Here is a 13,837-nt window from a genome sequence, read left to right as displayed (position 1 = left end):
TAGGTTTTTATTTAACACCGTGGCTAGACTAACAAATAAACAGACGTCACCCGAACAAAATATCCCGTTACAGTTTAGTAGTAATGATTTCATGAACTTCTTCACTGAGAAAATAGAAAACATCAGAACCACAATTGTAAACGTTCAATCCTCAATCGCACCTTATAATTCAGCCTCAATTATCCCCCCGCAAGAACAATTACAGTGCTTTACAACTATAGAACAAAAAGAGTTAAATAAACTTATCACTTCATCTAAAACAACAACATGTTTATTAGATCCTATACCAACTAAACTACTGAAGGAAGTGTTACCTGTAGTGGAAGAGCCTCTCCTCAATATTATTAACTCGTCTTTATCTTTAGGTCATGTTCCAAGAACATTTAAACTGGCAGTTATAAAACCTCTCATTAAGAAACCACAATTAGATCATAATAATCTAGCAAATTATAGACCCATTTCAAATCTACCTTTTATGTCTAAAATACTAGAAAAAGTTGTGTCCACTCAACTGGGCTCTTTCTTGCAAGAAAATGATATCTATGAAAAGTTTCAGTCAGGATTCAGGCCGCATCATAGCACTGAAACTGCGCTCGTTAAAATCACAAATGATTTACTCTTAGCTTCTGACCAAGGCTGCATCTCAATACTAGTTTTACTTGATCTAAGTGCTGCGTTCGATACTATAGATCATACAATACTCTTAGATCGACTACAAAATTATACTGGTGTTCAAGGACAAGCATTAAGCTGGTTTAGATCATACTTATCAGACCGCTACCATTTTGTCTATTTAAATGGAGAAAAATCGATCATAATTCCAGTAAACTATGGAGTGCCACAGGGATCTGTGTTGGGCCCTCTGTTATTCTCAATATATATGATACCACTTGGAAATATTATAAGGAAACATGGAATTAGTTTCCATTGTTATGCTGATGACACTCAAATATATATTTCATCACGGCCGGATGAAAACGCTAAATTATCCAAATTGACAGAGTGTGTTAAAGATATAAAAGATTGGATGACGCGTAATTTTCTTTTATTAAATCCAGACAAGACAGAGGTAATACTTATCGGTTCAAAAAACCGCCCACAGAACCTCTCACAATACAACTTTGACATCGTAGGATGTCCTGTTACTTTATCCTCTACAGTAAAAGACCTGGGTGTTATACTCGATTGTAACCTGTCTTTTGAAAATCATATTTCGTATGTTACAAAAACTGCCTTTTTCCACCTTAGAAACATTGCTAAGTTACGTAATATGCTATCAGTTTCTGATGCAGAAAAGTTAGTTCATGCATTCATGACCTCGAGACTAGATTACTGTAATGCTTTATTAGCCGGTTGTCCTGCATCCTCAATAAACAAGCTACAGTTAGTCCAAAATGCCGCTGCTAGAGTTCTTACTAGATCAAGAAAATATGATCATATAACACCGATTTTATCATCACTACATTGGCTACCTATAAAGTTCCGTATTAATTATAAGGTATTGCTACTGACTTATAAAGCCCTAAACGGCTTAGCTCCAGTCTATTTAACGGATCTTCTATCACCCTATAATCCATCGCGCTCTTTAAGATCAATAAATTCAAGGCTTTTGGTCATACCTAGGATATCCAGATCCACCAAAGGAGGGAGAGCATTTTCACATTTGGCTCCAAAACTCTGGAATAGCCTTCCTGATACTGTTCGTTGCTCGGACTCGCTCTCCCAGTTTAAAACTAGATTAAAGACGCATCTTTTCAGCCAGGCATTCATATAATATTGTTAATCTCACAGTTTCAAACTACAATCCGGCCTCTAGTTCATAAATGCCAGAGGAGAACTGGCCCCCGACTGAGCCTGGGTTCTCCCAAGGTTTTTTTTTCTCCATTTCTCCAACCTGATGGAGTTTTAGGACACCATTAGGTCACTTGATGGAGTTTTTTCGGTTCCTTGCCACTGTTGCCTTTGGCTTGCTCAGTTGGGGATATTTTGGGGATATTTAATTTTATTCTATCAATCAATAAATTCCACTAGAAACAAACTTTGTTGTATTATTTTCTTTTAATACTGTGAAGCTGCTTTGATACAATCTGTATTGTGAAAAGCGCTATACAAATATACTTGATTTGATTTGATTTGATTTAAAGGGAGAGACCAAGACTGGTATTGGCTGCTACCAGGGACAATATAATTAGCAATGTAACAGGACAATACTGATTCGCTGTCAAGGTAGGTTACCTGTCCGGGATAATCGTGAAGTTCACCAACCGTGCTCTGAACTCTGGTGCCTACAGTCAAATGCATACACACACACACCACGCACACACATAGGCACAACCACTACTAGCAAGTGATTCAATCAATATTGTGAGGTGCAGTTTACCACTACAATACGCGGTGCAGTGCGCGAAGACGGACCCAGAAACCTCTCCTGTGAGCAGCTGCTCTAGTACTCTGGAGAAGGGGGACAAGGACGAGGAGGTCGTTATCACTAGCAGGATGGATAGAGTATACAGCTGGGCAGAATCTTAACAGGACTATGTAAACTACTGGAACAGCCAATACCACATCAGTCGGACGGGGGCACTAGACGGAGGCTACGGCAAAATAACCAAACAAAAGAAAGAAAAGAAAATATAAAGAAAGGCAAAACTATCAATACACTTAATTTAGGCAAGGCAAAGCAGCAGCAGCAATCTGCCTGCAGTGCAGACACAAAATCATTCAAATTAGTGCTTGATATACACATGCACAGATAATAGTCACGTAGTATAACAAACATTTCATAACAAACATTCTATTTTTTTTACCTCAATGTGACATACGAAATGACACAGAGGAAAAACAGCCCTTGCGCCAGTCTTCACAATCCTACATAACAGTTGTTACACACAGCATATTCATTAAATACATTTCTATTAAGGGTTGACAATTAACACAGCTATGCATTATGTCAGGACAACACAATCAGGCTCATTTTGCATGTGTTCAAGGCTATTGGTCCTAACACACTTGTTCTACCTGTAACACAATAAACATTTACCTTTTAGATGTTGCGTCTTAATTGCGGTACAGCTACCCGGCGGGTGCCTTGCCCAAGACCTATGTGCAAATGTACTCATTAAAATGCATATCATGTCCCAACAATGACACCCACATTATGACTCAAAGTAAGTTGCACAAAAATACCTTCGGTAGTACACAGCACGACTACCCGGAAGCATCTGGCAATCAGTCTGACACCTATTTTCCAATAGCCCACTATTAGATAAACAATACTAAATGCTTAGTTTGCTACATCATATAAACATTTACACATATTCCCGTGGCATATTCACGGGCATATTCCCGTGGTTAATACTTCTCCATGGATAAATGATGCCATTCGCAGTCTCAGACGTGTGTGTCGGAAGACTGAACGCTTGTGGAAATCTACGCGGCTCCAGGTTCATCGTCTGTATTTTAAAGAGTTACTGTCTGATTTACATGAGATGATTAAGGTGGCCAGAGCGTTGTATTTTAAAAATTTGATTTTAACTTGTAAAAGGAATCCTAAGACTTTGTTTGACACTATTAATTGTCTTGTGTCTCCTGTTACATCATCTGTACCTGTTTTTTCTAACGATGACTGTAATAATTTTTTGTCTCATTTTGTGGGTAAGGTTATGGCTGTTAGGGCTAGCATTTTACCATCAGCTATCCCCTCTGTAATTATCACAGAGCGGCCCTCAATTCTAAGCTCTTTTCAGTCAATATCCTTTAATGATCTTATAAAGATAGTTTGTACGATGAAACCTTCTCAAAGTCCGGCGGATATTTTACCTGCTTCTGTGGTCATGGAAACTATTACATCCATTGGTCCATGTTTGGTCTCAATTGTTAACCTTTCGCTAAAGTTGGGCCAGGTCCCTAGGTGTTTTAAACACGCTGTCGTTAAACCGCTCTTGAAAAAGTGTAATCTTGATGTTACATCGTTGAACAACTATAGGCCTATCTCTAAGTTGCCCTTCATTTCTAAAATCCTGGAAAAGGTTGTGGCAATGCAGTTAAATGATATTTTGGAGACTCATAATATTTATGACAAATTTCAATCAGGCTTTCGCAAAAATCATTCTACTGAAACCGCCTTACTCAGGGTATCAAATGACATTTTGATGGCCACAGATGCGGGGGAATGTTCCGTGTTGGTTATGTTAGATCTCAGCGCAGCGTTTGACACGGTGGATCACTGCACTCTGATTAATAGATTACGCTGTTTAGTAGGTATTTCGGGTTCGGCTCTGGATTGGTTTTCATCTTATCTGTCCGATAGGACTTTTTCGGTATCTGTTGGATCCTTTATGTCTGATTCTGTACTTTTGTCCTGTGGTGTGCCACAAGGTTCTGTGCTGGGCCCTTTGTTGTTTAACTTGTATATGCTTCCTCTTGGACAGATTATTAATAGTTTTACAACAATATCTTATCATATATATGCAGATGACATTCAGTTATTTATTTCGTTTAGACCTGATAGTCTAGATAAACTGTCAGTTCTACAGGATTGTTTAGTCTCCATTAATAAATTGATGGCAAACAATTTTTTGCAACTTAATAAGGATAAAACTGAAATGATGATCTTTGCTCCTGACAATATTATACCTAAGATTAAGCAGGTTTTGGGGGTTTCAGCCACTTCAGATTGTAGTGAAATAAGAAATCTAGGTGTCTTACTGGATAGAGCCATATGTTTTAACAGTCATATAAAGTCTGTAGTTCGCTCATGTTTTTTCCATCTCAGGAACATTGCTCAGATTAGATCGGTGGTCTCAAGAAAAGAGATGGAGATGCTTGTTCATGCCTTCATCTCGTCACGTTTGGACTATTGCAATGTTCTGTATACTTGTTTGAATAAGTCTTCTATGGAGCGACTACAAGTTGTACAAAATGCAGCTGCAAGGCTTTTGACTGGTACCAGTAAGTGGTCTCATATAAGACCAGTTCTCAAGGACCTTCATTGGCTCCCAGTTGAATTCAGAGTGCAGTTTAAAATTTTAGTTATCACTTATAGAGCCTTGCACGGTCAGGCACCTCTCTATATTCAGGATCTTTTACATAAACATTCACCGGGTCGGCTCTTATGGTCTTCTGGTCTGGACCTTTTACTTGTCCCTAGAACACGTCTTAAGACTAAAGGTGATCGTGCTTTTTGTACTGTGGCACCGAGGCTTTGGAACTCACTTCCATTAGCACTGAGAACTATGGGTTCTGTCAATTCTTTTAAAAAACACCTGAAGACGCATCTTTTTGGACTTGCTTTTATTTAACAGCAGTGGTTACTTGTCATTTCATGTTTGTGAAGATTGTTTCTGTGTGTTGTGTTATGGTAGATTTATTGTATGCATGTTTGATCCTTTTTATTAACAGATTGTAAAGCACTTTGTGACTTCTTGTCTGTGAAAGGTGCTATATAAATAAATTTTACTTACTTACTTACTTACATACCTTGGTTGCACAGGGGAACCACGTATCCAAACAGTAACAAGACTGTAGACTTATCTGGACACCAGGGAATCTCTCTTAGCCCGACAGTGAAAACTGTTTTATAGAAACTGGCCTAGCCGCCAATGAATTGTTAGCCACTCAGTGGCTAGCTGGGCACCGTGACGTCAGGGGGCTACCGTAGCTGCAGAGGGACAAACTTCACCCTGACAATGACTACTCTGCCGGTTACATGTGGACATGATAGTAAGATTTACAAGCATAGCACTGTACGAATTAACTGGTTTCATCATAACATATCTGACAGTGATTACTTTAAAAACATTCCAAATACTCCTGACATTGTAATTGTAAATGAGGTTATGAAATAACTGTATGTGTCTTTGAGGTGGGCTGCTGTTTTGACCTGTATATGGATACTTGCTACTATTCCAAACTATTGAAATATCAACCACTGGTAGATCTCATTCTCCAACTTGGATACAACTATAGATTAATAATTCTGGTATTTGGAAGTTTGGGTCATGTCCATAAGAGTGTGATCGGGGGATGCAGTTAGGGGGGCTGCAAAAAAAGGAGGCAAAAAAGGCTTGCAAAATTCTGCTCTGTTTCAGCCACCATAGGGAGCATGCAGATATGGAGACGGAGATGTTTTGTTTATCCTTAATGTGTTGAGTATCATAAATGGAAGGACCTGTACAAGTATGTGAGCCACGAATTGTAGATCTGTCACCTTGTCAAAGACTCTTCCCAGAGTATTTGGATCTTGTTTTCTTTGTAATGTTTTTCAGATCCAAATAAAAGTATTCAAATGTGTGTGTGTGTGTGTGTGTGTGTGTGTGTGTGTGTGTGTGTGTGTGTGTGTGTGTTTTCTAACAGGCTTGTCGACACGGTCATGTCCAACACCTGGAGCATCTGTTGTTTTATGGAGCAGATATGAGCGCACAGAACGCTTCGGGAAACACGGCGCTGCACATCTGTGCTCTCTACAACCAGGTGTGTGTTTACAGCTGTAAACTTACCTACAGCATTTCATTATATACTGTTTAGTAGACAGGAAAACTACTGAACTTTGGTCTGTGTTTAAGTGGGCTTTTGTTATATAACTGTGAGTCAGGAAGAATGATGCACACACACAAATTCAGTTTATTACCTTGGAAGTGTAATTATCTTAGAGTAATATTGATGTTGTTTCGTTAGAAAAAAAATGTGTAGGTTTCATAAATGTTGACTGTCATGAGTTATAAGTTTCAAATGAATTTAAATCCATTGAAGTCAATGCAGATTATAGTAATTCTCATATTATATGTTCATATAAATTTAATCTAATGATATATTCAAATACAATTTCTCATTTCAAAAACTTTCAAAATCTTTTCTTGCATCACACTGGTTTTTGAAAATATAGCATGGTAAAAACGTGGTCAGAATAAAATCTTTAAAACTTGAATGCATTCACTCATTAATGAGAAGTTGCTGATTAGATACAATATGGTTTTATTTGTAAAATGCTAAGTTATGACTGTTTTATAAGCTCAAGTTCAAAAGGTGTATACAGTGTTTTAATGAATTAGGAGGGTTAAATATATATTGGAATCAGCAGTGGAAATCATTTCAGAAAATTCTGATATTAGAATAAAACTAAATGTTGAGGTAGCAGTTTGGTTTTATACAAATTCCAATGTCTATGGCAACATCTTAAACTGCATAATGATGGTAAAAAAGTTTTACTTTACAAGTTTTGAACATAAAACGTTTTACAAAAAGATAAACCTCACATTTCATCATTTAAACCATTGTTTGTTTGTTTTTAAAAAGGGGGGAGTCAGAATTATAAATGATTATATTTTGTGTTCAATAATATCAATTATTGTTATTAAATTATATATATTGTTCCTGCATTGATTTGAACAAAAGCAGCAGATGGGCTTAATTAAAGTGCAGATTCACTTTCTGACAGTAGGTGGCGCTAATGGAAAAGCAAACAGCCTTGTACTCAAAGGGTTTTAGGGATAACACAGAGGTAGGATGAAAATAAAATGCCTTCAAAACCTTTCTGAACATAATAGAGCAGTGAGAAAAAAGTGGTAGCTTTTTCAAATCATGTACTGTATAATGTGACAGCAGAACACAAAGAAATTACTAGAATAAAATACTGATTATTTCATGCATCATTTTGAAAACAAAGTGGAATATACAGGTGTGCTTAATGAAATCCTGTTCTGAAGTCTGAGTCTTGTGCAACTGTTCAGAAATATCATCTGTACAGATGTGATGTTGTTAGAGACTGAGAATGTGTTTATGACTGCAGGAGAAGTGCACGCATGTGCTGCTGGTCAGAGGAGCTGACAAGGAGGTGAAGAACCACAACAGCCAGAGTCCGTTTCAGGTACCGGTCCTCATTCATGTTCCCTGAACATTTCAAATGGCTGAACACTTTCCACTTCAGCGTGTTTCACTGGAACATCCGACAGCTTCAACTTCCACTATGACTGTTTAACTGCTGTTGCTGTGGAAGCTGGTTTACACCATGCAATAAAAAAATAAGAAAAGTAAATTCTGAATTGTGAGATATAAACTCGCAATTGCTAAAAAAAAAAAAAAAAAAATCAGATTTGCGAGATTAAAGGTCTCAGTTCCCTTTTTTTTCTGTGGCAGAAATCAGCGTCTGCTTGAAGTGTACTTACTTTTTACTGTAAAGCATCACTGAATATTTTAGATTTACACATTAAAGAGGTATGCATTATTATTTATATCACTGAATTCTATTTTATATTATATATGGATTAAGAATGGCAGCGTAGCTCCCTTTCAGGGAAACTCATGCTGTTCTTCCACCCCGAGCAAGAGCCTAATGTTAGAATTGTCTAGTTCTGAGGATCTAGACATTCTTGTCATCGAGGCAGGGAAAATCAAGGACTCGTCCCCTGCATATGAGGAGCTGCTGGAGGTTGTGACTTGAGCAGTGGCCAAATAAAACATTGAGTGGCCAGCAGAAAAGCAGGAAGCACAGAGAAAAAGAAACTGGATGAGCACATCCTGCAGTCCAGAGCACAGACTCCACGTCTGCCTTTCTTTCCCGATCTCTACACTGAGGTGTCGAGATTGTGGAAAAAGCTGTTCTCGTCCTGTCTTTCCAACCCCAACTTTTCATAATTATGCATCCATTGTGGGCTTGAAAGAGAACGGCTACGGGATGATGCCGTGGGTTGAAGAGACACTGGCATCTTATCTCTCACCTGATGTTGAATCATCCCTTACAGCCCCGATGCTGCCCACCAAACCCAAAATATATGGTGGCGGGGCGGCCAGGTGCTTGCCTGCACACATTGGCCATCATGCAGGCATACCAGGCCAACCTCGGGCCCAACGACATTAAGGAGCTGCGTCGGGCAACAGACCTGTCTCTCCAGGCCGTCCATCGTCCTCTCCATGGCAGCGTTGGTGGCTACGGAGAGACATCTTTGGCTAAACCTCACGGGCATCAAGGAGAAGGGCATCTTTCCTCGTTGGTGTTCACCTTCTGGCCTCTTCGGCGATGGCGTAAACTCTGTCGTCGAGAGATCTCAGGAGGCAAAGCGCCAGTCGACAGCCTTTAAGAGGTTTATTGCCCACCGCTCTAAATCTTTTGGTGCTGCGGCCAGGGAGTTGATTTGGAAGAAGTTCGGCCAGGCGGAAGTAGATCTGTTTGGCTCTTGGGCGGCAGTGGCTCAGTGGTTCATGTAGGTTGTCTACAAACCGGAAGGTTGGTGGTTCCATCCCCGGTTCCACCTGACCAAGTGTCGAGGTGTCCATGGCTGACACCGTTGGTGTATGAATGAGTGAATGAATGGGTGAATGTGAGGCAATATGTAAAGTGCTTTGGTGGCCATGGGTCTGTTGAAAGCGCTATATAAATGCAGTCCATTTACCATTTTACCATTTAAGAGAACACTCACTGTCATCCACTTTGATTCTCCCTCACTGGATGCTATGGTACAGTCATGGCCGAGGCTGCGCCTGTACACATTTCCCCTGATCGCTCTGCTCCCGGGAGTTCTAGAGAGGGTTCACCTGGACGGGGTCAGTCTACTCTTGGTAGCCCTGTTCTAGCTGACCCGAGTCTAGTTTTCAGACATCATGGCGCTCTTAGTAGGCCCTCCATGGGAGATGCCCATCAGAAGGGACCTCCTGTCTCAAGCGGGGGGGGGGCTTGATGCGCACCCCCGGCCGGAGCTTTGAAAGCTGTGGGTCTGGCCCCTGAGGGGGACAAGCTCTTAGGCACTGGTCTCTCAGCCGAGGTTGCTGAGACCATCCTAAACTCTAGAGCTCCCTCCACGAGGAAACTACAGGCCTTAAAGTGGAATGTGTTCACTTTATGGTGCAGAGAACGCAAGTTGGACTCAGTGAACTGCCCAGTGGCTTCAGTGCTGGAGATCCTGCAAGAACTTGTCTTTCCCTGTCCACAATTAAGGTTTACGTGGTGGCCATAGCTGGTGGTGGGCCCTTGGGGAGACAGCATCTGATTATTCGTTTCCTTCGTGGTGCTCGGAGGATGAGGCCTGGGTTCCTGTTTGTTGCCTGGCTGTGGTTCTGGAAGGGTTATGCCTGGCACCCTTCGAACACATTGACAGGGTGTCGGAAAAGTTACCTTTAAGATGGCTTTCCTGCTAGCTATTACGTCCCTCAAGAGAGTTGGGGACCTGCAGGCTCTCTCTGTTTCTCCCTCCTGTCTCGAGTTCGCTCCTGGGAAGGTCAAAGCCATTCTCCACCCTAGGCTGAGCTACGTGCCCAAAGTGCCAAATAATTCAGTTCAATTCACATTTATTTGTATAGCACTTTTCACAATACTCATCATTTCAAAGCAGCTTTACAGAAAGTACATGATTCCATATTACAATTTAGAGTGTTCTGTTATCAGGGGTAACTGTCTATTTCAGAAACGTACATATACAAAGTCACAGTTAGCTAAAAATATATTAATTTAAACAATGTTGTAATTTAATGCAGAAACAATGAGCTCATTGAAGTAATGAATACTTGTTTGTTAACAAATGATTATGACATTTAGAAAATATAACATTGGTGCATGTTGATTCAGAGTTTGCGCCATCTCTTCATAGGTGTTGGGCATCTGAAGTGGCACCTAACCAATCTAATGTGGCACACGCTGTGGTCTTGCAGGCCTTTCATCCTCCACCTCATGTGTCGGCAGACCAGGAGAAGCTTCATTTACTGTGCCCTGTTCGGCCTCTAGAGGCCTATGTGCGAAGGTCCTCTCAATGGAGGAATTTGGACCAGCTATTTGTGTGCTTTGGGTCACTTTAGTAGTTAGTTTAAATTTAGTTTAGTTCCCCTTCCTCAAAGCAAACAATTAGCAGATGGATTGTTGAGGCAATTTCTACAGCTTATGAGGTGTGCAATTTCCCTTTGTAAGGGCTCATTCAACTAGAGCAATGGCATCCTCTAAGGCCCTATAATCGGGAGTCTCCCTACAGGAGGTCTGTGACGCTGCTGGCTGGGCCTACCCACTATGGCGTTAATATTGTGCCATAATTAAACAAACAAATCCAGCATTTTGCAAACAAACTCGATCTGCTTTGCAAAGGAAAACTCGACTCGCAAACAAACAGAAAGCAAGTACAAAGGTCAATTTGAGCGAAAATGCAGTGGAGTAACACATATGTATTTTGTTTTGCAAATATAAATAAATGAGCCTAGATACTATTTCACAAATAAATACAAACCATCCTACAAATTGCATGTAACCTTTGAACAAATACCAAATCTAGTGCATACAAATGCATATCTGTCTGTTATGATTGTGAGACACTTGGCTTTTTATGAGATCTCTCGGCTCGATTCTCTCACCAATGTGTAAAGGCAGATTTTCTCACAAATGCTGTTGAGCAACTTCCTCTTCTAAAACAGTAGATGGCGCTAAGCTAGGGGATTAATCTAGCGCTAGTCTCCCGGGAGAAGCACTGATTTGAAACTTGCCTTTGCCTACAGCTGAGGGAAATGACCGGTGAACGGGTGTGTTTCTTTCTTACTTTATCTATAATTAACCTTTATGAGGTTTTCTTTTGCAAAATGTTTATTACATATCTAGACAGAAATCCACATTAGCACTTAGTAGCAATTCACTCTCTCTAGGATAGGGGAATCTATAAGCTGAAAGCTCTGCCATCATATGTTGTTTTTTTACATTTACTGAACATCTATTTATTTCGTTCTCCATAAATTAATGAGAACATTTCATTTAATTGAAAGGAGGGTCCCACTTATTTATTTATCTAGTTGGAATTAAGTCAGCTTAACTGTTAATGTAATAAAATAATGAACAAATTAATGAACAAAACAAACAATATACAATTGTTTCTTAACTTGCCTGTGACGGATGCAGTGGCCAAATTATTATTTTGGACAGACAAATTAAACCCTCCTTTCAATTAAATGAAATGTTCTCATTAATTTATGGAGAACGAAAGAAATAGATTCATTCAGTGTAGACATAATCACTAATTTAGTCATTTTGCATGCGTCCGATGTAGAAAAAATGTAAAAAAGCAACATATGATGGCAGAGCTTTCAGCTTATAAATTCACCTATCCTAGAGAGAGTGAAGTGCTACTAAGTGCTAATGTGGATTTCTGTCTAGATATGCAATAAACATTTTACAAAAGAAAACCTTAAGAAGGTTAATTATAGATAAAGTAAGACAGAAACACACCTGTTCTCCTCAGCTCTGGCAAAGGCAAGTTTCAAATCAGTGCTTCTCCTGGGAGACTAGCGCTAAATTAATCCCCTAGTTTAGCGCCATCTACTGTTTTAGAAGAAGAAGTTGCTCAACTGCATTTGTGAGAAAATCGAGCCGAGAGATCTCATAAAAAGCCAAGTGTCTCACAATCATAACAGACAGATATGCATTTGTATGCACTAGATTTGGTGTTTGTAGGATGGTTTGTATTTATTTGTGAAATATTATCTAGGGCTCATTTATTTATATTTGTAAAACACAAAACATATTTGTTACTCTACTGCATTTTCGCTCAAATTGACCTTTGTACTTGCACATTGCTTTCTGTTTGTTTGCGAGTCAAGTTTTCCTTTGCAAAGCAGATCGAGTTTGTTTGCAAAATGCTGGATTTGTTTGTTTAATTATGGCATAATATTAACTCCATAACCCACACACATTTATACTATTTTTTAGCTTGGATCTTCCCTCTACACCGGGATCTCGAGTTCTTTCGTCCTGAGCTGTGCCTGGACAAGCTTTACACCAGGACAGGCACTAGTCAGTGTGGCGCAGTGGGTATTTCAGTTTCACTTTATTTTGATGGTCCCTTTAACACATTCTGTTGACTATAAGTAGCATTGCCACCTACACTATCTTACTCACATTAGAGTATTAGTAGAGTATTAGTAGACTGGTAGGGTTAGAATAAGTTGACATGTAGTTGCAAAGTTACTTATAGTCAGTAAAATAGCTGTTAGGGGACCATTATAATAAATAGTTAGCAGATATAAAGCAGACAGTCTACTAATACTCTAATGAGAGTTAGTTGGCATGTAGTTTCAAAGTTACTTAAAAATCAAGGGTTACATTCATAACCTGAGACGTTTTCTGATACATGGATTTGTATGTCAGTATTGTGACCACATTATATAATACTTGTCTCACACATATCTATGGCACGAGATCATGCTTTTATCTGCCATGCTCTTTACATGCAAAAGTCACATTACATACTGGATATCTAATGCACAAAACTCTCCCGTTGACTTGACTGAATGATTGTTTAGGCTTAGCTTTTCAACTGATATCTGCCTTTTGGATGTAAAAATTAGGTTTAGGTTGTAAAATAGGTTGCGAAATGCACTGATCTGATTCCGCAAGATGCAGCAGATAGTTTCTTCCATTAAGTGATGTAAAAGATTATCGTAAAAGAAAAAATGTTGGGCGGGGCTTGGCTCTGTGCATCAGTTGTTGATTGGATGTTGAGATGTGGGCGTGACTCAAAAATGGAGGAGGATCTGAATGGGAGCTTTCAGGGGTGGGGTTTAAATGGTGATGTCATCATAAGGTTTAAATACTGAATTGGGATTGGGATTTTTCTATGTATGATGTGGCATTTACATTTACAAAGAAGACTAAAACCTGTACCCTACTGTCCTTCTGCATCATTCATTTCCATTGCTCTGAGTGAACAGAATCAGTCTGAATGAGAGAGTATTCAAGAGTACATAAGGCAGTGTGTGTGTAAACATGTTCTGATGTGTTGACATAGATCAGGGATTGATTGGAGATCAAGAGGTCAAGTTTGAGGATTTTAGGTCCTCAGTGTGTGTGTGTGTGTGTGTGTGTGTGAGAGAGAGAGAG

General features: G+C 39.5%; 1 protein-coding gene across 1 annotated transcript in view; it reads left to right on the top strand.

Annotated features, from left to right (window-relative positions):
• Positions 1-13,837, top strand: part of shank2a (SH3 and multiple ankyrin repeat domains 2a) — a gene marked incomplete at its 5' end in the record, with an annotated part of 67,508 nt that overhangs the window by 16,907 nt on the left and 36,764 nt on the right. The window contains 2 exons of the mRNA XM_084125146.1: positions 6,355-6,471; positions 7,787-7,864. Of these exons, the coding sequence (XP_083981272.1) occupies positions 6,355-6,471; positions 7,787-7,864 (195 nt within the window). The remainder of the gene's footprint in view (positions 1-6,354; positions 6,472-7,786; positions 7,865-13,837) is intronic.

This window comes from Abramis brama (genome assembly GCF_963993115.1).
Source record: "Abramis brama genome assembly, chromosome: 9".
Classification (NCBI taxonomy): Eukaryota; Metazoa; Chordata; class Actinopteri; order Cypriniformes; family Leuciscidae; genus Abramis; species Abramis brama.
This window is presented reverse-complemented; position numbering and strand designations above follow the sequence as displayed.